We start from the raw sequence: 21,483 nt of genomic DNA on the forward strand, positions 1-21,483 counted from the left end.
TCACTGATGGCAAGGCTGCAATTTTGACTGTGGCTCAGTGGTTGGCACACCCCAGTCTGAGCCAGGAGATCATGGATTCAAGTCCCACTTTCACTGTCAGAGCCCAATTTATAACGATGCCATGAATTACTGACTTCATTTACACTGACGGAAAGTGTTCATCTCTCCCATTGTCTCAAACCACTTGAAAAAATGCTGTTTATACAAATGCCCATTCTGTAACCTTGTTTACAGACCAGTGAGCAGGTTAATTAATCATTACTCATGATCTCTTCTCGAGGGCAATGTGAAGAGAGGAGGGAAAGGGGGGTTCAATGGGGGAAAACTCTCTGCTGATGGGAGTCATATCTGGTGCAAAGGAAGATGATTGTGGTTGTTGGAAGTCAGTCAAATCAACTCCAAAACAACCCTGCAGGAGTTCCTCAAGGCCCAATCATCTTCAGCTGCTTTATCAATGACCTTCCCTCCATCATAAGGTCCACAAGTGGGCATGTTCACTGATGACTGCACAATGTTCAGCACCATTCAGAACTCCCCAGATACTGGGCAGCAGTCCATGCTCAAATGCAATAAGATCTGGACAACATCCAGGCTTGGGCCAACAAGTAGCAAGTGACATTCACATCATATAAATACCAGGCAATGACCATTTCCAAAAGAGATCATTTAAATTCCATCCCCTGACCATCAATGGAGATGCCATCACTGAATTTCCACATTGTCAACATCCTGGGATACTATTGACCAGAAGCTCACTCAACTCATATTTCCAATGGTATTGTGGGTTTATGGATTAGATTAGATTAGATTCCCTACAGTATGGAAACAGGCCATTAGGCCAAACAAGTCCACACTGACTCGCCGAAGAATAATCCACCCAGACCCATTCCCCTACCCTATATTCCCCTTGACTAATGAACGTAACACTATGGGCAATTTAGCATGGCCAATTCACCTGACCTGCACATCTTTGGACTGTGGGAGGAAACCAGAACACCCAGAGGAAACCCATGCAGACATGGGGAGAATGTGCAAACTTCACACGGACAGTTACCTGAGGTAGGAATCAAACCTGGGTCCCTTGCTGTGAGGCAGCAGTGCTAACCACGGAGCCACCATGCTGCCCCAAACACTGATGGTCACTGCATAAGGATAACAGCTGTTCAAGAAGACAGCTCGCCACCACCTTCTCAATGGTAACTAGGGATGGGCAATAAATACTGGCCCAGCCAACAATACCCACATCCTGTGAATGAATTTTTAAAAATCTAGGCATAGTTGGATGACAGTGGATGTATGAAAGTAGTACAAGTGTGGCATATAATGACTGCAAATCTCCTGCAGGAATAGCTTACAAAATTCAGCAGCTACCAATGATCCAGGAGAATGAACCAGTGCTTCAGTGGGGAACACTTCTGATTAATTAAGATGATTATGGGTTCAAGTCTCAGTTCAGATTATCAAATAAATCAAGGCTGAAACTTCTGTGCAGTCCTCGGGGATTGCTTCAGATGAGATGTTAACCAAAGAGCTTTCCACCCTCTCAGGTGGATGTAAAAGACACCCTGGCATTATTCAGAAGGAATACTAAGTCTGTTGTCCTCACTCATATTTAACCCTCATTGGTACCAGAAAAATAAATTCTCTGCTCATTCTCATACTAGTGTTGCTTGGGTGTCGTGTTTCCCATTTTATAGTAATAAATTATGTTCAAAGCATTTCCTTTACTTTCAGATGCACAGGGTGCTATATAACTGCAAGTCTTTCTTTGTAAGGAGTTGAAAAATCTACAACATACCAATGAATTTAGCTTGCTGTTTTTGCTCCTTTTGGGCTCCTTCATTACGTTTAATCTGCTAATTGTATACATCAACTAGGAGAAAGTGAGGACTGCAGATGCTGGAGATCGGAGCAGAAAATGTGTTGCTGGAAAAGCGCAGCAGGTCAGGCAGCATCCAAGGAGCAGGAGAATCGATGTTTCGGGCATGAGCCCTTCTTCAGGAATGAGTTCAGGAATCCTCATTCCTAAAGAAGGGGTCATGCCCGAAACGTCGATTCTCCTGCTCCTTGGATGCTGCCTGACTTGCTGCGCTTTTCCAGCAACACATTTTCAGCTCTAATTGTATACATCATCCTTTTTTGATCTAGGTGCTGTTCTTTTTTTTACACTTTGCTCCAACTTCTGCAAATGCAGTTGATGTTTCCAAGTTGAAGCCGGAATTAAGATTATTTTAGAAAGCTACAGTGTGATTCATACATTGCCAGAGTAAATCCCTGTCTTTTGTTTTAAAGGTGGGAGCATTTGATTTATCAGTTTGGAGGTCATCAGGATCTAATCAAGTATGTCATTACCAAAGGAAAGATCGCATACGAAAATAAAAGCTGCCTGGATTATTAACAGTTCTAAGTCCAAATCCTCAGCTAAATGACGGTGAACTATTCTGCAGGAACTTCATCCAGAGTACGAGTAGCTAAAATAGATAGATCAGCAACTGATAGAACCCTTCCTGATCTTTTATTATTTCATTTGTTATTTTTTATTCATTTTTGGTTTGGAGTCGTGAACTGAGAGCTGAGTACTAAAAGTATTAGAACATAGAACGTAGGAAAGTACAGCACATAACAGTCCCCTAGGCCCACGATGTTGTGCCAAGGATATTTCTAATCTAAAATAAAATAACCTAACCTATGCACCCCTCAATTCACTAATACCCAAGTGCATGTCTAGCAGTCGCTTAAATGTCTCTAATGACTCTGCTTCCATCACAACTTCTGGCAACACATTCCATACATTCACAATTCTCTGTGTAAAGAATCTACCTCTGACATTTCCTCTATACCTTCCCCCTGATAGCTTAAAACTATGACCCTTCATGCCAGTCAACCCTGCCCTGGGGAAAAGTCTCTGGCTATTGACTCTATCTATGCCTCTATCTATACCTTGTACATCTCGATCAGGTGACCTCTCTTCCTGCTCTCCAGAGAGAAAAGTCCGAGCTTAGTTAACCTCTCTTCATAAGGCAAGCCCTCCAGTCCAGGCAGCATCTGGTAAACCTTCTTTGCACCCTGTCCAATGCCTCCATATCTTTCCTATAATATGGTGACCAGAACTGGACACAATATTCCAAGTGTGGTCTCACCAGGGTCTTGTAGAGCTGCAGCAAAACCTTGCAGCTTTAAACTCAATCACCCTGTTCATGAAAGCCAAAACGCCATATGCTTTCTTAACAACCCTATCCACTTGGGTGGCAACATTGCAAGATCTATGCACTTGAACACTAAGATCCCTTTGTTCCTCCACACTGCCTAGAATCCTGTCTTTAATTCTATATTCAGCATTCAAGTTCGACCTTCCAAAATGCATCATTTCACATTTATCCAGATTGAACTCCATCTGCCCCATTTCTCAGCCCAGCTCTGCATCCTGTCTATGTCGTGCTGCAGCCTGCAATAACCCTTGATACTATCAATGGCACCTCCAACCTTTGTGTCAATGGCAAATTTACTAACCCATCCCTCAACCTCCTTATCCAAGTCATTTATAAAAACTACAAAGAACAGAGGCCCGAGAACAGAGCCCTGCCGGACACCACTCACCACTGACCTCCAGGCAGAATACTTTCTATCTGCAACCATTCTCTGCCTTTTGTCAGCCAACCAATTCTGAATCCATACAGCCAAATCTCCCTGTATCCCATACCTCCCGACTTTATCAATGAACCTTTGCATGGGGAACCTTATCAAATGCCTTGCTGAAGTCCATATACACTACATCCACTGCTCGATCTTTGTCAACATGTCTCATCACCTTCTCAAAGAACTCAGTAAGATTTGAGAGGCATGACGTGCCCCTCACAAAGCCATGCTGACTGCCTTTAATCATTCTATGCTTTTCCAAATAGTCAGAAATCCTATCCCTCATCACCTTCGGAGTGTGCAACAGCTTGTTTAAAAATAAAGGGGGAACAAACGGATGTTTGCTTATGAGGCCAGGCCTGGAAGTTAATTGCAGGTTGATTTTTGTTCAAAAAAGATAGCAGTTGTTTCGGTTTTGGGATACATTGTGGTCAAACAGATAGCAGATATTAAATGTTAACTGGGGCCTTTCTGTGGGTTAACCAGTCTAAGAAAGACAAACCTAAGTTTGAACTGGTTTTGGAACTGTGTTTAAGTTATAACAATTGAGACTGTGAAAGCTACAGGATGGAGGTTTGATTACTCCATGGTTATCCTCCCTTTATCATGTTATTGAAAATTCAATGAATAGAATCTCAATTCAAAGTATTATATGGATATTCCTCAGACTTTACTGAATGCTATTTGCATGCATTAGTATCTTCAGGAGCCAGGAAAGATACAGCCCATGTGCCTGTGAGATTACAAATCATGGAATCTGCTTTAAGTGAACTTTGTAATTACATTTTTTTTCTCATTTTTTTTCTTTTGATTTCTCCCTTAACTATGTCTCTTTGTTTGTCTGACCTTGCACAAGAATGGGGACTAGAATCAAAGAAGATTAGGTTTAAATCATAGACATTAATTACATTATCTTATCTAATTTTGATGTGCTAAAGCTATTGTATTAATAAATTGTTAAGTATTTTATTTATGCTAGGAATCTGGTGTCTAGTATTAGTTAATCACAAAGTCTGGTACCTGTTACTTTAAAAAAAAGATTAGTAGCCATTGGGGCTAATTTTAAGGGTCATTAAGTAATTTAATTTGACTGTGTTGTAATTCCATGGAATGGGAGGCTGATTTGATTTGGCTGTCCATCTTCATATCGTAACACAACCTTGTTTTGGGTTTCAGATTGCTTTGTAGAAAACCCTGAAGCAAGATGACAATTAATTTGTGTCATCAGTGCTCAATAGTATCACAGGAACTATGAATTCAAAATATTATATCATTTTACTAATTAGCTCTAAATTCAAAGTGACAGAGAATTGCACCTCAATAAACTACTTGTTGATGAACAAAAACTTCTTCCTGTTTTTTTCTTGTACAGATCTATTGATTGCCTGCATTTTGATAATCACAGAATTAGAGAACTGTTCAGGTGCAATTGGAGGCCTTCTGTTCACTATGTCTGCACCAGCTCTCTGGGCATTTTGCCTTCATACTAAACACCTGCCTTTTCTCCATATCCTGTATGTTATTTCTATTTAATAAACATCTGATACCCTCTTGAAGATTCAATTTAACCTGCTTCCACCACATTTCCAGGCAGTTGAAGGAAAAAGTGTTATCTGACCTGACATTTACTCCACTTTAAAGCTGTGCCCTGTCCTTTACAAACAGGGACAGTATCTCCCTGTTTACTCAGTCCAGAATGCTCCTGATTTGCAGTAGTAGCAGTGCGCACTATCTACAAGTTGCAAAGCAGTAATTCACTAGAGATCCTGAAACAGCACCTTTGAAACTCACAAACACTTCCATCTAAAAGGACAAGGGAAGCAGATACAAGGGAACACCAGCACATGTAAGTTCTACTCCAAGCCACTCACCATTTTGACTTGGAAATATTTGCCGTTCCTTCACTGTCATTAGGTCAACATCCTGGAATTCTCTAACGGCATTATGGGTAAACCTGATGGACTGCAGCGATTCAAGAAGGCAGCTCACCATCACCTTCTTAAGAGCGACTAGGGGCAGATAATAAACGCTGGACCAACCAGCGACATTCATGTCCCACAAATGAATAAATAAAACATTTCTCAGCCCCCTTCGCAACATACTCTTAGGAAGGTCCATCAATTGACATAAAAGGTGCATTTTTGCAAGTTGAAGGGAAACTTAACAACTGTGTTTATTGGTTGAATAATATAGCAAGTCTCTGGTTTTTTCTCAGTTCTGTTTTTCCAAGTTAAGCTGAATTCAGTTTAAATCAACATTCTACTGATACTATAGCAAAAAATTGGCAGGCATGCTTGTGAGTGAATCAGGGACAAACTTTATCAGATGGAATGAGAAATTAACTTCGAAGTTACTTCTCAGGAAAACCTACAGCAAGCTGCACTCTTTTCAGGACAAGGAAGACCACGCATAACATGGACAACTCCCTTCAAAACACACACCAAGAAGCCATTTTCCTAGGGATCCTGAGAACAAGCTAGTTCAGAGAAATAAAATGACAATGTGATAAAGGAACACTAGTTTTATTATTTTCCTGAACACAATTTTTTGACTGAACAGATTGGCCAAGATGACCGATACCTGATCTGGGTTTTTCAAGAATTTGGATCAACAGTCTTCTTTGGAAAGTGTAAATCGCATCCCGGTAAATCAGGCAGGTCCTTACAGAAAGAGGACATAACTTTAAGGGAAGAGGAAAAAGATTTCAAAGGGACCGGAGGGCAACATTTTCACACAGAGGGTGGTTTGTATGTGGAATAAACTGCCAGAGGAAGTGATGAACGCAGGTACAATTACAATATTTAAAAGACATTTGACAGGTATATGAATAGAAAAGGTTTGTATGGACATGGGCCAAACACAGACAAATAGAACTAGTTTATTTGGGAAACTTGGTCAGCAATGGATGAGTTGGACCAAAGGGTCTGTTTCTGTGCTGTGTGACTCTATGACTCTTAAAGAAGCAGACCTATTAAGAATTTTGATTTGTCTGTTAAACTGTTTGTGTGTTGAGACTAGACCCAATGACTTTAGTGGAGTGGAATGCTGTATGAAACATCCCTCTGAGGAAGTCTTGAGAGCAAATAAAACAATGACGAGATTAAAAGCAGAAAGTTGTACAGTTCAGTTTTCAGCCTAAGATGACAGAGAATGTATGATTAGTCCTCTTTAGCAATACATCACATTGCCAATCTCCAAAGTGCCTATTAACATAGGGCAGGGCTCTTCATATTCTTAGTGGGAAAGAGTAATAAAAGTTGGCCCAGGAAGTGAAGAAAATAGAAAGAGTAGTTACAAGTACCTTACCTGCTGAAATATAGCCTATGGATATAGGTTATAAGATATGTAGGATATAGAAGCTATGGATGTAGGGTTGCATTTATCCAATATTCAAAATGGAATCCTACAGAAGGGAAATCTGAGAAACGTTTGCCATATAGTGTGATGTGAGTAACTGTTCTGTTTGAGACAATGGAAGTTTGACAAAAGATGCCATTGAGCAAAATTTGAGGATTAGTTGCCGGCATAAAGGAAGAATAGAGATTTCCAAAATAAAGAAGCTTGTCACGAGTCACCAGTTGTCAGATTGTTTCACAATAAAAGGTGCCAAGAAATAATTGGAAGCCACGAAGAGGGACACCTGGTGGTCACAGGAGCTATAAGAACAGAAAAAAATCATTTGTTGTTGAGATTCTACATTTTTTTTGCTGAAAATATTGGGAATAAAGAAGTTTGATTGCATCATATGAAATATTTTCATTAGTTTTGATCAATTTGACACACCCAGACTCCATTATAGCTTTGGTCCAATCCTGGACCAGCCATACAGCCACAAGTAGCTTGATAGAAAGGTTTGCTCAGACAATGTATCTACCCCCCACCCTTCCCTTCCGCATTTCCCATGGCCAATCCACCTAACCTGCACATCTTTGGACTGTAGGAGAAAACTGCAGCACCTGCATGTAGACACGGGGAAAACGTGCAAACTCACACAGACAAACTCTACCTGAGGGTAGAGTTGAACTGGGTCCCTGGCACAGTGTGGCACCAGTGTTAACTACTGAGCCACTGTGCTGCCCATATGGCAATTGATTTGCTGAAACCACCCAAGACAAAAGTTGTTGACAGGAAACAACAGAATCAGGTTTTGAGAGAACAAGGTCCAATGCCCCAATTCCTAAAAGGTCAAAAAGTAGGTAGGGTGAATAGCCAAGGTCTCTTTTATAGCGTGTGGGAGCCCTAAACTAGAGGGCATAGGTTTAAGGTGAGGGGGGAAACATTGAATGATAAGATTACCCCTCAGATCCTTTTTCAGAGGGTACTGCATGTATGGAATGAGCTGCCAGAGGAAATAGTGGAGATGGTACAACAACAACATTTAAAAGGCATCTGGATGGGTATGTGAATAGGAAAAGTTTAGAGAGAAATGGGCCAAACATTGGGACATGAAACTAGGTCAGATTGTGATGTTAGTATTGACAAGTTGGACCAAAGGGTCTGCTTCCGTGCTGTATGACTCTGACTCTATAAAGGTGAACACCAGTTTACAAACTTCAGTCAGAGACTTCTGTACATTCAATTAATTTTTTGTTGAAATTTCCAATAGATTCTGTTTCCATCAGCTTTTCAGACTGTGCCCTCCAGACGATAACAATTTATAACATCAAAAGGAAAATCAGGTGTTTGCATTCGTGTTCTTTGGTTACTGTCTCTTCTGGCAATAAAGGACGTTCCCCCAAATTACCCCATCAAAATCCATCAGGATTTGGAACATTTCTATCAAACCTCTCCTGCTCTTCTTGAGAGAAGAATAATCCCAGTTTCTCTAGACTCTGCACATAACAGACATCTCTCACAAAAACAAAATGCTGGAGAAATTTGTCAGATTTGGCAGGAAACACAGTTAGTTTTTAGTCTGGTTTGACTCTTCTTCAGAACCCTTTAGAAGTCCCTCATTCCTGAAAACAAAGCATTAATGCAGGTTACCAAGGATATGTCAAGGGATAAGTCAGCACCAAAGGACAACTCTACGTATGGTACCTGTGGAAGATCGCTACATTGTGTACTCCCAGAAAAACTCTCAGGCTGCATTACCCCCATTTCTCACAAACAGAATGATGCCAATTATCAAAACCACTGATGCCAGTCAGGTAAAGAAACATTCTAATAAAGAAAGAAATGAGCACTGCAAACAAAACTGAGGAAGTTGAACAAAACTGAACACAAAGAGGCAGAGCAGGGTAATAGTTAAAATTTTTAATTGCTTTGTATTGTATTTTCTTAAAAGGCAGGGAGTCGACAGCACAGGTGCCATTTCTCCATCAATATACCAGTGATGCACAAAGTTGTGTCTTTAAAAATGTGTCAGGCAGAGAGCACTGACCTTTCTGCATCTATCGACATCGTTGGTACTCTGGAAAACTCAGGCAGACTGCTGTTGCTAACCTTTGTTACTTAGGTATCACATCACATAAGGGAACACAGTCTTGACAATTTAACAACACAAAATTAAAATGTGTTTGGAGCTTGTAAACATTATTTTTAAAAATTGATCTGCACAGTTGTGTATGAATATTACAGAAAGGTTAACACAGAGCTCTCAAATAAGAGCACAGTGATGGAGAAACTCGGTTTCTCTTTGCACAGATGCATTTTACTCTGCACTGTTGCATTTCCCCATCACTTTCTATTTTTATTTCAGTTTCCAACATCCGTGGTATTTTTATTACATACATTGTGCTCATATGATAGTTCATGTCAGGTGATTGCCTGAAGCAGACTGCGATTATACTATTCAATCCGTGCTCTCTTGCAGGGAGACATTGGAGGCTCCAGGGTAAAAGCAGTTGGTGAAATGGGCCTGGCCTCCGGCAGATTGGCTGATCTGTATTTTTCAATATAAGGGTGTGCCACCTCCCACACCTAAGGGGGGGGAAGAAATGTCAATCAGTAACAGAAACAAATCGCTGCTCAGCAAAGTGTAATGACACAAAACCAAAAATCGTGGGTCTGGCGGTGCCTGTGAAGAGAAGGCAGAGTTAACGTTTCGGGTCCAGTGACCTTTCTTCAGAACATGATAGTAGCTAGGAAATGGTTGGTACAGTATATGTGCTAGAGATGGAATGGGGATAGGGGAAGGAGTAAACAACAGGTGAAGATAGAGCCCAGAGAGCGAGAACAGCAATCAGGCAGAGAAAGGAATGGATAATAGTGAGCTAGGGAGAAATGAAAGCTGGTAATGGGAACTAATAGCAGCTGAAAAAGGGTTGGCTGTGCTGAAAGCAGTCCACGTGATGACAAGCAAAAACAAATTGCTGGAAAAACTCAGTGGGGCTGCTAGCATCTGCGGAGAGAAAGCAGAGTTAACATTTCTGGTTGAGCGATGACAAGGTTTAGTGTGTAGGGCATTAGGGTACGGACATGGCAGAAGGTGTTCAGGTTCTAAAAATATTGAGTTCAACATTGAGCCCTGAAGGATGCAGAAGCAGAACATGAGGTGCCATTCTTTCAACTTGCACTAAGCTTTGTTGGAGCACTGCAGCAAGCCCAAGGCAGAGATGTTGGCCAGGGAACATTGTGGTGCATTGAAGTAACAGGCTACTGGAAGCTCAGGGTCATTTTTGCGAACAGAACGTGGGTATTCTGCACAAGCACAGTGTTTCAGTTGGGCAGCATGGTGGCTCAGCGCTCAGCACTGCTGCCTCACCACATCAGGGACCCTGGTTTAATCCCACCCTTGGATGACTGTGTGTGGAATTTGCATATTTGCCCCATGTCTCCATGGGTTTCTCCCAGTGCTCTGGTTTCTTCCTGCAGTCCAAAGATGTGCAGGTTAGGGTGGATTGGCATGCTAAGTTTCCCTGCAGTGTCCAGAGATATGCAGGTTAGGGTGGATTGGGAAATGCAGGGATAGGAGTTGGGTCAGGGTGGGATGCTCTTCGGAGGCTCAGTGTGGATTTGTTCGGCTGAATGGCTTGTTTCCACACTTTGGGGATTCTATGATTCTAATGAAGTGTGATGATGGTTGGACTTTTCTTTTGGGTGAAAATTGGCTCCAAAGACACAGGAACTGCAGCGAGTCAGTCAAGCCCTCAGATTGGCTTCACTGATCATCAAATGATAAATGTTTGAGGAATTATGCTGACATCCAATTTACTATGTGACGTACTTGCGTGCAACAGGGACATGTATGTTATTACAAAGGGGCCTGTTCTTTACAGACAAAAACAACATGTTCACACACTGTGCCTATTTCAACTCAAAAATACAGGCAGCAGCCATTGGCTGGTTCATTTCTCAAGGTATTACGCTGACCAATCAGAATCAACCAGTCTGCTTTAAAATTGAAACAAAGCCTGAATGTTAACTAATGAGTGTATTTTGTCTATTGGAGTCTACTATCCAACAAATCGGAATTCTCTTCTCAGGTAATATAAATGAACAATTTCCTCTTGAATTAGTATTCTTGCAAAATATCCTGATGAATGCGAGACCAAAAGCTATGACAAAATATATCCTTGTTCAAAAATAGATCACAGTTATTCTGCAACTCAACTCCAAATATTCATCCTGTTTAACATTAGCTGATTACTTGAGAGACCAAAAGTCTGCATCTTCAGTCTTAAACCATATTCAATAATGGAACATCCATATTCCTCTGGGGTGGAGAATTCCAAAAAAAACACAGTAAATTATTATACCTGATTTGGAAAGTGGCTAAATCGCAGGAGACAGAGACTGGGGATAGTGGCAGGTACTTGAACCAGCAGAATGCTATCTACCACCAGCACTTAAATGTTACAGTCCAATATTTCAGGTTACACACAGAGTGGTAGGAGTTTAGAATTCCTTTTGTAAATGGCAAAAGGTGAAAGATTAATTGTTTTCTTTGTACTCTCTCAGAATGTAGGTGTCATTCATAAGACCAACATTTGTTACATGTCTCTAAATTTCCCTTGAACCGAGTAGTTTGCTGGGCCATTTCAGACACCCACATTGCCCGACCAAGTAAGGATGTTAGTTTCCTTCCCTGAAGGACATTAGATAGGTCTTTATGATGAGTCACTGTTACTGAGAGTAGCTGTCAATTGCAGATTTGATATCAGAATTTAGGTATCACCAGCTATTGTGATTAGATTATTAGTCATATTGCCAATATGCCACCACCTCCACTACATTTTTCATTTTAAAATTGCTTGGTTTAAAAGTGAATTTTACTCCATATTAAGTGAATTTGGGCTAAGGTGGATCTGCTGATTTGAATGAACAGGGAAATGGCTTGAGGAAGTGAGTGACCATCTCCCATGCTGAATATAGTGGAGAAGCAACAGCCTGCAGTAGTGATGATCTCAGTACTGCACTGCACTCCTTTCAAAAACCTTCACTCAAACCTCCAAAAAGACCTGAACATACAGCAAACCTCCTGAGCATATTGGCTTAGCGCCATGGAAATGGCAACGTTTGTTCAAAAAAAACATACTTGGATACTTAATTTTATTACTCAACTGAAAGTGCCTTTAAAATGAAGATATTTCCTAACCAATGTCTGATAAACGATCAAAACGAAACAAAAGGCTGGAATATTATTTTGAATGTATTTTCCCAGCTCAGTTGTCAATGATTAAATGGTCTTATCTAACATAAACACCAACTTGCCTTTTGTTCCACCAATAAATGATGGACAACATCAATGTCTGGTGCCATGAAACGGTCTTTAATCCAAGGCCTGGAAAAGGAAAGCAGTTTGAATTAAAAAAATGAACCATCCAAATAGGAATCCTTCCAGTCAGTTAACATGTGATTGACAGGAGGGTGCTGGTTTAACCGTACCTCACCAGTGTGCGGACCAAATCGTACACCTTCTCCAGGGGAGTTGTTGTCTTTAAGGGCCGTAAAAACTCAATACCCTGACACGCTGCCAGAAGCTCTATGGCAAGCACTGAGTGAAGCAAAAACAATTGGTTTAAATCATGACAAATGACTAACTTTAGACACAGCTAAACATTGGAATCAAAAGTTTTAATGGACATTGGGACTAGAAACAGTGAGGTAAAGAGGTTCCACGATCATGACAAAGGGCTTATGCCCAAAACATCGATTCTCCTGCTCCTTGGATGTTGCTTAACCTGCTGTGTTTTTCCAGCACCACACCCTCGACTCTGATCACTAGCATTTTCAATCCTCACTTTCTCCCAGTTCCACCAATATCCCCATCCCAATGTAGATTATCCATCTCCAAGTAAATGATACCTGATAGGAGTGGCACAGTGGTTAGCACCGCTGCCTCACAGTGCCAAGGATCAGGGTTTGATTCCACCATCAGTTGGAATCTGTGTGGAGTTTGCATATTCTCCATGTGTTTGTGCGGGTTTCCTCTGGATTCCTCCCAGTCCAGAGATGTGCAGGTTAACTGGATTAGCCATGTGAAATGTGGGGTAACAGATTGGGTGGGTTGCTCTTTAGAGGGTTTGTATAGACTTGATAGGCTGAATGGCCTCTTTCTGCATTGAAGCTATTCTATTTCACCCTCCCCTTGAGGTCTCTATCCCCACAGATATGAGTCTTCAACCAATTCAATTCACTCCATATGATATCAAGAAACAGTTTGAGACTCTGGATACTGCAAAGGTTATGGACCCTGACGACGTTCCGGGAATAGTACTAAAAATACTTGTGCTCCAGAACTTGCCACTCCTCTAGCCAACTTGTTCCAGTACAGCTACAACAGTGACATATATCTGACAATAAAGAAAATTGCCCAAGTATGTCCTGTATGCAAAAAGCCTGACAAATCCAACCAAGCTAATTACTGTTCCATCAGTCTACCTTTGATCATCAATAAATCAATGGAACGCATCATCAAGCAGCCCCTGGTCAGCAATAGCCTTCTCAGTGACACCCACTTTGGGTTCTACTAGCGCCACTCAGCTCCTGACCTCAAGACTGATCACTTGGAAATATTCAAATATCCTTTACCATCTTCAAACACTTTGGTGAGGGTATTGCACATGCCAGATCAAAGAAAGCACTATCCCATCAGACACACCCAGTCCAGGTACAGCACAGGCTAGAATCAGGCTAGCACAGGCCCAGCTCCACCACCCCAACCAATGGGACTGTTTACAGCACAGGAACAATCCAAAGCAAGTCTTCCTCCAAGATCTTACTGTCAAACAGGCTTCGGGCAAGGAACAGCATTGAGAAATTACACAGGTCAATTAACAGCTCCTCTACACTGTCTCCAAACACTCCCTGGACAGGGGCAGTGTGGGATTGGATACAGAGTAAAGCTCCCCCTATACCGTCCTACCAAACATAACCAGGACAGGGACAGCAAGGGTTTGGTATACAGAGTAAAGGTTCCTAAACAGTGCCCCCACCAAACACTCCCAAGACAAGGACAGCATCAAAGGAGAAAGAAAATCGACGTTTCGGGCATAAGCCCTTCCTGAAGAAGGGCTTATGACCGAAACATCAATTCTCCTTCTCCTTTGATGCAGCCTGACCTGCTGCGCGTTTCCAGCAATACATTTTTAAGCTCTGATCCCCAGCATCTGCAGTCCTCACTTTCTCTAAGACAGGGACAGCACTGAGTTACGTATAGAGTAAAGCTCCATCCACACTGTCCCCCATCAAAGACTCCCAGAACAGAGACAGCACAGGCCTAGATACCCAGTATTGATCTCTGAGTTTTATCAAACTTAAATGTTTTATTATGATTCCCTATCGAGAAGAACAAGATCATGTTGATCCTGATGGTAGAAGTTGAATATTGTTTGGTCAGGCAGGAACCTTTGGCAGATGCTGTCCTGTTCAGAGCCCTCCAGTGTGCCACATGCATGACGAACTGTACCTCTGGGCAATTCAGCTAAGCAAAACCCACCCTATTTGACCTGAAGCTGAGTTGCAGTCCCTCTTTTCTAGGGATTGTCAATAGCATTGTTTCATCTGTTCTAACTCCTGCTGTATCCCTGCTCTGTGCAAACATCATATCACGCTCCTGTAACCACTGTGCTCCCATTTTACAATGTCTAGTGGTCATTTACTTACTACCAATCTCCTGCCTTTTCCCTATTTCCCTGCAGACCACGAGAAACAGAGGGATCTTAGGACAATTATTCACAGATCCCTGAAGTCAACTGAGTATGTGAATAGGATTGTTAAAAAGGCATATGGGACATTGCCTTGGTCAGTCATGGCAGAGAGTATAAGAACAAGGAGGTAGTGTTCCATAGAATCCCTAATGCAGAAACAGGCCTTTCAGCACATCGATTCTGCACCAACCCTCCAAAGAACATCCTACCTAGAGCCACCCACCCCTGCTCGTCCCATGGCCAATCCACCAAGCCTGCAAATCCTTAGACACTATGGGCAATTTAGCATAACTAATCCACTCAATCTGCACATCTTTGGACTGTGGAAGAAACCCATACAGACATGGGGAGAAAGTGCAAACTCCACACAGACTGTTGCCTGAGGCTGGAATCAAACCCAGGTCCTTGGTGCTGAGAGACAGCACTTGCTAGCCACCGAGCCAATGTGCTGCCCCAAGCAATCAGGGCTTATCTAGGATTTGAACCTAGAACCTCTCATATTTCTTTAATATACAAGATTCATACCCCTAGACCAACAAGCTATTTTGAAGTTGTAGAGAACATTGTTTAGGTCACAGCTAGAGTACTGAATGCAGTTCTGGTCACCTCAGTACAGGAAATATGTGACAGCATGAGACGGAATACAGAGGAAGTTCACTAGGATGTTGCCTGGGATGGAGAAATTGAGCTAGAAGGAGAGGCTAAATAGGCTTGGACAGTTTTCTTTAGATCAGAGAAGAGTAAGGGGGACATGATTCAGGAGTATAGCGTGGCTTGGACAGGGAGAATAGAGAGCAGCTGTTCCCTTGACTGAGGGATCAATCATGAGAGGACATAGTTTTAGGGTAAGGGGTAGGAGATTCAGAGGGGATTTGGGGAAAATCTTTTTCACTCAGCAGCTGTTGGGAGCCTGAAGACCACTGCCTGGGAAGGTAGAGGAGGCTGGAAACCATACAAAAATATTTTGGTTAATGCTTCAAATATCATAGCATTCAAGGATATGGGAGAAGTGCAGGAAATTGGGATTTGTGCACTTTTAATGGTAGTCATGTGGGTGCAGACTTGTAGGGCCAATGGGTCTTTTCTGTGCTGTATGAATCTATGTTCAGCCCATCCCACCCCCTTTGGACCCCGTCCTCCTGTGCTCTTCCCTTTCCTGTCCTGTTGCACAAAACCTACTGCACCAGTAATAGGCTACTTTCTAATCCCCTGCTTAACAGCTCTCCACTAACAGCTGTCTCCCAACTGTTCTTTCCTCTTCCCCTACCTCTCTGTTTATGTTCAATTTTAGAATCCATATGACAGGAAAGACCTTGGGGCAATGACAGAACGAGGAAGCAGAAAGGCAAAGAAGGAAGTTGCAACAGCTCTGGAAATTAGCAACACAGTTCCAAATGCATTAGTGATGTGGACTCCATGGTTAGAGGGGCTGACATGAGTTATTTTCACAGCCCAGACAGAACAAATGCAGTGTGCTGGAGAAACACAACAGATCTGGCAGCATCTGATGAGAGAAAACATAATGTTTCAAGATAGTTCTCAACATTTTGTTGCCTGCCTGATGTTGGGGGACAACTTGTTGCAATGGGAGTGCACACAGCTGGCCACAGCAGCTCTTATGGGGCCAAAAGACCATTACTTCTTGTTTTGAGAATATGTGGCTGCAGTCATTACCCATCCTTAATTGCCCCTTGTTAGGTCACCACTAGGCTGTGGAATTTGACATTTTGGACTCTGTACTCAGAAAAACGAAGCAGTAAAACTTGCTAATGACATATATTGTTCAGAACCTGTTATGTATACCTCAGAGTAGGGCTCCAGGTCATACATTGCCAAGTATGACTGACTTTTCCCTGGTGTTTCTCACTTGGCAATGTTGTATGTCCAGGTCTGGGTGCTGTATAACTGAAGGACCCCCTGACACTTTCAGATGGTGCTGCTGAAAGATTCTAAACCACTTGCTGTGGTGCATTCAGTAACCAGCAGCCACTGTATAATGTGTAACTGGGGATGGTAGAGTGAAGGGGCATTTGTGTCAATCCCTAACCTGCCCATCAAGCAAACTGCTTTGTATCACCTCATTATATAAATGAAAGAATTTACCCAGAGGTCAAATGTTTTAATAGGAAACTGTAAGGAAATAATACAACAGTTAAAAACATAAAATCAATAAAGGATCATTTGTTACTATCTTACAGGCAGAATTGTTCTCAATGTCTGATGTACAACAAATCACCAACCTCCAGTATGGAGTCTTACCTTGCTCGACATGCTCAATAACTCTCAGCGCTTTCCTGGCGGCCCATCCACCCATGGAGACATGGTCCTCAGTGGCAGCGCTGGTGGATAGAGAGTCTACAGAGGATGGATGACACAGCACCTTGTTCTCGGAGACTAGGGCGATAATGAATATTATTTCCAATATACCTACTTTGCAAACTAAAACAGCAACACTGGAGTCTCAAATTTTCAACTGCAGAAAAAGATTCACTCAATCAAACTCTTTGTAGAACCAGAAATAAATTATTTCCACTGAGGCGAATGTTACAAAACCTTGCTTCTTCCTTTTCTTGAGAGTTTGTGTCAACTTTTTACTGTCATAAAATAAAGCCACAATTACAACGGAAATTCCCAAAACAAACTTTTCTAGTTGTAACTTTAGGGTAGGCAATAGTTTAGTGGTATTTTTACTGGACTGTTAACTCAGAGACTTAGTTAATGTTCTGGGGACCTGGGTTCGAATCCCATGGCAGATGGTGCAATTTGAAATCTATTTTAAAAATTCGGGAATTAAGAATCTAACTATGACCATGGATCTACTGTCAATTGTTGAATAAATCTATTGGTTTACTGATACCCTTTAGGGAAGAAAGCTGTCATCCTTCCCTGGTCTGGTTACAAATGTCACTGCACTCCCACAGCAATGTGGTTGATTTTTAACTGCCCTCTGGACAATGAGGGATGTTGACCTAAATGCTGTAATAATGCTGGCCTAGTTAGTGACGCCTTCATCCTGTGAATGAATGAATAAAATGAAACATTGCCAGCACTAGTGGGCACAGTAAGTGGCATTTTGTATCTTCCAGTGCCAATAACTCTAGGCCACCTTTTGTGGGAGCTCAGTGGTTAGCACTGCTACCTCACAGCACCAAGACCTGGGTTCGATTCCAGCCTTGGGTGACAGTCTGTGTGGAGTTTGTGCATTCTCCCTATGTCTGCATGGGTTTTTTCCTATGGTCCAAAGATGTGCAGGTTAGGTGGATTGGCCATGCTAAATTGCCCAGAGCGTGCAGGGATTTGCATACTAGGTGGATGAGCTGTAGGATGGCAGGGGTAGGGTGATTGCTTTGGGTGAGATCCTCTTTGGAAGGTTGGTGTGTGCTTGGGGGGCATAATAGATTGCTTTTATACTGTAGTGATTCTTTGCCTATCTTTTTCACTTCATCTGAAAGCTAGATCTGGTTCTTCTGCGTCGGTCACTGGGAAATTCATATCCCTCTTTAAAAGTTATTGGTCCCTATAGGGAACACAATAACCATTCCTATCTCTGCTTTTGATTTCACAGTTTAAATCACCAGATTCACTTTAGCAAGGTCTTTGAGAAGATTTCACGTGGTTAGTAAGGCTAGATCACATGGAATCCAGGGAGGGCTAGCCATTTAGATATAAAACTTCCTTGATGGTAGGAGACAGAGGGTGGTGGTAGACGGTTGATATTCAGACCAGCAGTGTGCCACAAGGATCAGTGCTGGATGTACATCATTTATATAAATGATTTGTATGAGTATTTAGGAAGCATGGGCAAGACTTACGTAGTTAATGTTATGGCCCTGGGGAGTGCTGTCAAACAAAGACTGAGGGGTACAGGTACATTGTTCCGTGAAAGTGACACCACAGTAGATGGGGTGGTTAAACCTCATCTGTCACAGTACTGAGGACAGGAGTTGGGATGTCATGTATAAGACATTGGTAAGGCCACTTTGGAGTAGTGCTTATAATTCTGGTCACCCTGCTTTAGGGAGGATGTTATTAAATGAGAAGATTTATAAGGATGTTACCAAGATTAGAGGATGTAAGTTATAAGGAGAGGCAGGATATGCTGGGTCACTTTTCCCTGAAGCATAAAAGGTTGACAGGTGATCTTACAGAAGATTATAAAATCACAAAAGGCATAGATAAGGTGAATTGCCAATAGCTACTCCCCAGTGTTGGGGAGTCCAGCACTAGATGGTTTAAGTTGAAAGGGGAAAAATTTAAAGAGGATCTGAGGGGCTACGTTTTCCACATGGAGGGCGGCATGTATATGGAACAAGCTGCCAGAGAAGGTGGCAGAGGTGGGCACAACTACAAAATTTAAAAGACATTTTGACTGGTACATGAATAGGAAAGGTTTAGAGGTTATGGGCCAAATGTGGGCAAACAGGACTAGTTCAGTTTAGTGCAGGCAAGTTGGAATGAAGGGTCTATTTCTGTGCTATATGATTATGATGAAAAATGTTAAAATTCACGTGAACACATAAAGATATAGGTATTACAAGCTCAATGATGTATCCATTACTTTGGTTTATTCACTGTTGAAACTACAATTTAGCAATCTTCACTCACCATTAACCACATTCGGCATTGGCACAGAGGGGCAGAGAATTACATTATAACTCTACACCTCTTTTCCTTTACACAACATCGATCACAAACCATATTCCCTGATCATCAGTCACATTGTGTTTGGGATCTTGCTGTGCACAAATTGATTGCTGTGTTTCCTACATTTCACCAGCACTGAGACCTCAAAAAAAAAACCTCACTGACTATACAGCAGTTTGGGATGCCCAGTGATCATGAAAGGAACTACAGAAATGTTCGACTTTCTTTCTCTCATTCCCTGATGAATATAAAGAATATAAAGAACAGAAACACATGCAGCAATCATAATGACACCTAAATAAACAAAAGGAAATGTCCCCACTGTCTGTTCAATGACAGGGTAAACTGTCCTCAAACTTAATTTTAGATTCTGAACACATAACATTTTTAAATTAATTCAGTACATCTGGCTCCAAAAAATCATGCAACAGAATTCCACAGATGAACTGCTGAATCCTCAAACCCCTTCAGCTAGGGCAACGTTGAGAAACACTACCTCTTTGCTGCATACCCTAGGTTTAAGATTATCACTGTGTATTCTGATCTGCTGTTGTAGCCTTTTTTGGGGGTGTTCTAGTTGAGTTTCTGGTCAATGGGAACCCTCAGGATGTTGATAGTGGGTGAATTAACGATGATGATTGAATGTCAAAGAGCAAAAGTTAGATTCTCTGTTACTGGAGATGGCCACTGCCTGGCATTGTGTGGTGTGAATGTTATTTGCCTTTTGTCAGCCCTAGCCTGGTTATTGACCATAGAACAGAGAATATTACAGTGCAGTACAGGCCCTTCGGCTCTCGATGTTGCGCCAACCTGTGGAACCAATCTGAAGCCCATCTAACCTACACTATTCTATTCTCGTCCATATGCCTATCCAATGATCAATTAATTGCCCTTAAAGTTGGCTAGTCTACTACTCAAAGGTAGAAGACAGAGGGTGGTGGTGGAGGGTTATTTTTCAGACGGGAGGCCTGTGACCAGTGGAGTGCCACAAGGATTGGTGCTGGGTCCACTACTTTTCATCATTTATATAAATGATTTGGATGTGAACTTAACAGGTATAGTTAGTAAGTTTGCTGATGACAACAAAATTGGAGGTGTAGTGGAGAGCGAAGAAGGTTACCTCAGATTACAACGGGATCTTGATCAGATGGGTCAATGAGCTGAGAAGTGGCAGATGGAGTTTAATTTAGATAAATGTGAGGTGCTGCATTTTGGGAAAGCAAACCTGAGCAGGACTTATACACTTAGTGGTCAGGTTTTAGGGAGTGTTGCTGAACAAAGAGACCTTGGAGTGCAGGTTCATAGCTCCTTGAAAGTGGAGTCACAGGTAGATAGGATAGTGAAGAAGGTGTTTGGTATGCTTTCCTTTATCGGTCAGAGTATTGAATACAAGAGTTGGGAGGTCACGTTCCAGCTGTATGGGACATTGGTTAGGCCACTGTTAGAAAATTGCGTGCAATTCTGGTCTCCTTCCTATCAGAAAGATGCTGTGAAACTTGAAAGGGATCAGAAAAGATTTACAAGAATGTTGAATTCTTGCGATTTGCGAGAGGTTGAATGGGCTGGGCTGTTTTCCTTGGAGCGCTAGAGGCTGAGGGGTGACCTTACAGAGGTTTATAAAATCATGAGGGGCATGGATAGGATAAATAGAGGAAGTCTCTTCCCTAGGGTGGTGGAGTCCAGAACTAGAGGGCATAGGTTTAGGGTGAGAAGGGAAAGATATAAAAGAGACCCAAGGGGTAACTTTTTAACTCAGAGGGTGGTACGTGTATGGAATGAGCTGCCAGAGGAAGTGGTGGAGGCTAGTACAATTGCAACATTTAAAAAGCATCTGCATGGATATATGAATAGGAAGGGTTTGAAGGGATATGGGACTGGGTGCTGGTAGGTGGGATTAGATTGGGTTGGGATATCTGGTTGGCATGGACGAGTTGGACCGAAGGGTGTGTTTCTGTGCTGTACATCTCTATGACTATATGACTCTAAATGCCTTACTGAAATCCATTTACACCACATCAAACCCTTTTCCCTCATCCACCTGTTTGGTCACCTATTCAAAGAACTCAATAAGGTTTGAGAGGTACAATCTACCCTTCTCAAAATCATGTTG

At 42.0% G+C, this 21,483-nt stretch overlaps 2 protein-coding genes across 3 annotated transcripts in view; one reads left to right on the plus strand and one right to left on the minus strand.

Annotated features, from left to right (window-relative positions):
- amdhd1 (amidohydrolase domain containing 1) overlaps positions 1–5,046 on the plus strand; it is a 29,656-nt gene extending 24,610 nt beyond the window's left edge. The window contains exon 9 of the mRNA XM_072562392.1: positions 2,293–5,046. Within this exon, the coding sequence (XP_072418493.1) occupies positions 2,293–2,398 (106 nt within the window). The 3' untranslated portion in view covers positions 2,399–5,046. The remainder of the gene's footprint in view (positions 1–2,292) is intronic.
- A 3,834-nt stretch (positions 5,047–8,880) lies between these two features.
- The window catches only part of LOC140466777 (histidine ammonia-lyase-like), a 61,436-nt gene continuing 48,833 nt past the window's right edge, over positions 8,881–21,483 (minus strand). For both annotated transcript variants that reach the window (XM_072562394.1, XM_072562393.1), the window contains 4 exons: positions 16,989–17,123; positions 12,466–12,574; positions 12,292–12,361; positions 8,881–9,558 (listed from right to left, as the gene is read on the minus strand). In XM_072562394.1, coding sequence (XP_072418495.1) covers positions 9,427–9,558; positions 12,292–12,361; positions 12,466–12,574; positions 16,989–17,123 — 446 coding nt within the window. In that variant the 3' untranslated portion in view covers positions 8,881–9,426. The remainder of the gene's footprint in view (positions 9,559–12,291; positions 12,362–12,465; positions 12,575–16,988; positions 17,124–21,483) is intronic.

The sequence above is a fragment of the Chiloscyllium punctatum genome, chromosome 44 (assembly GCF_047496795.1).
Source record: "Chiloscyllium punctatum isolate Juve2018m chromosome 44, sChiPun1.3, whole genome shotgun sequence".
Classification (NCBI taxonomy): Eukaryota; Metazoa; Chordata; class Chondrichthyes; order Orectolobiformes; family Hemiscylliidae; genus Chiloscyllium; species Chiloscyllium punctatum.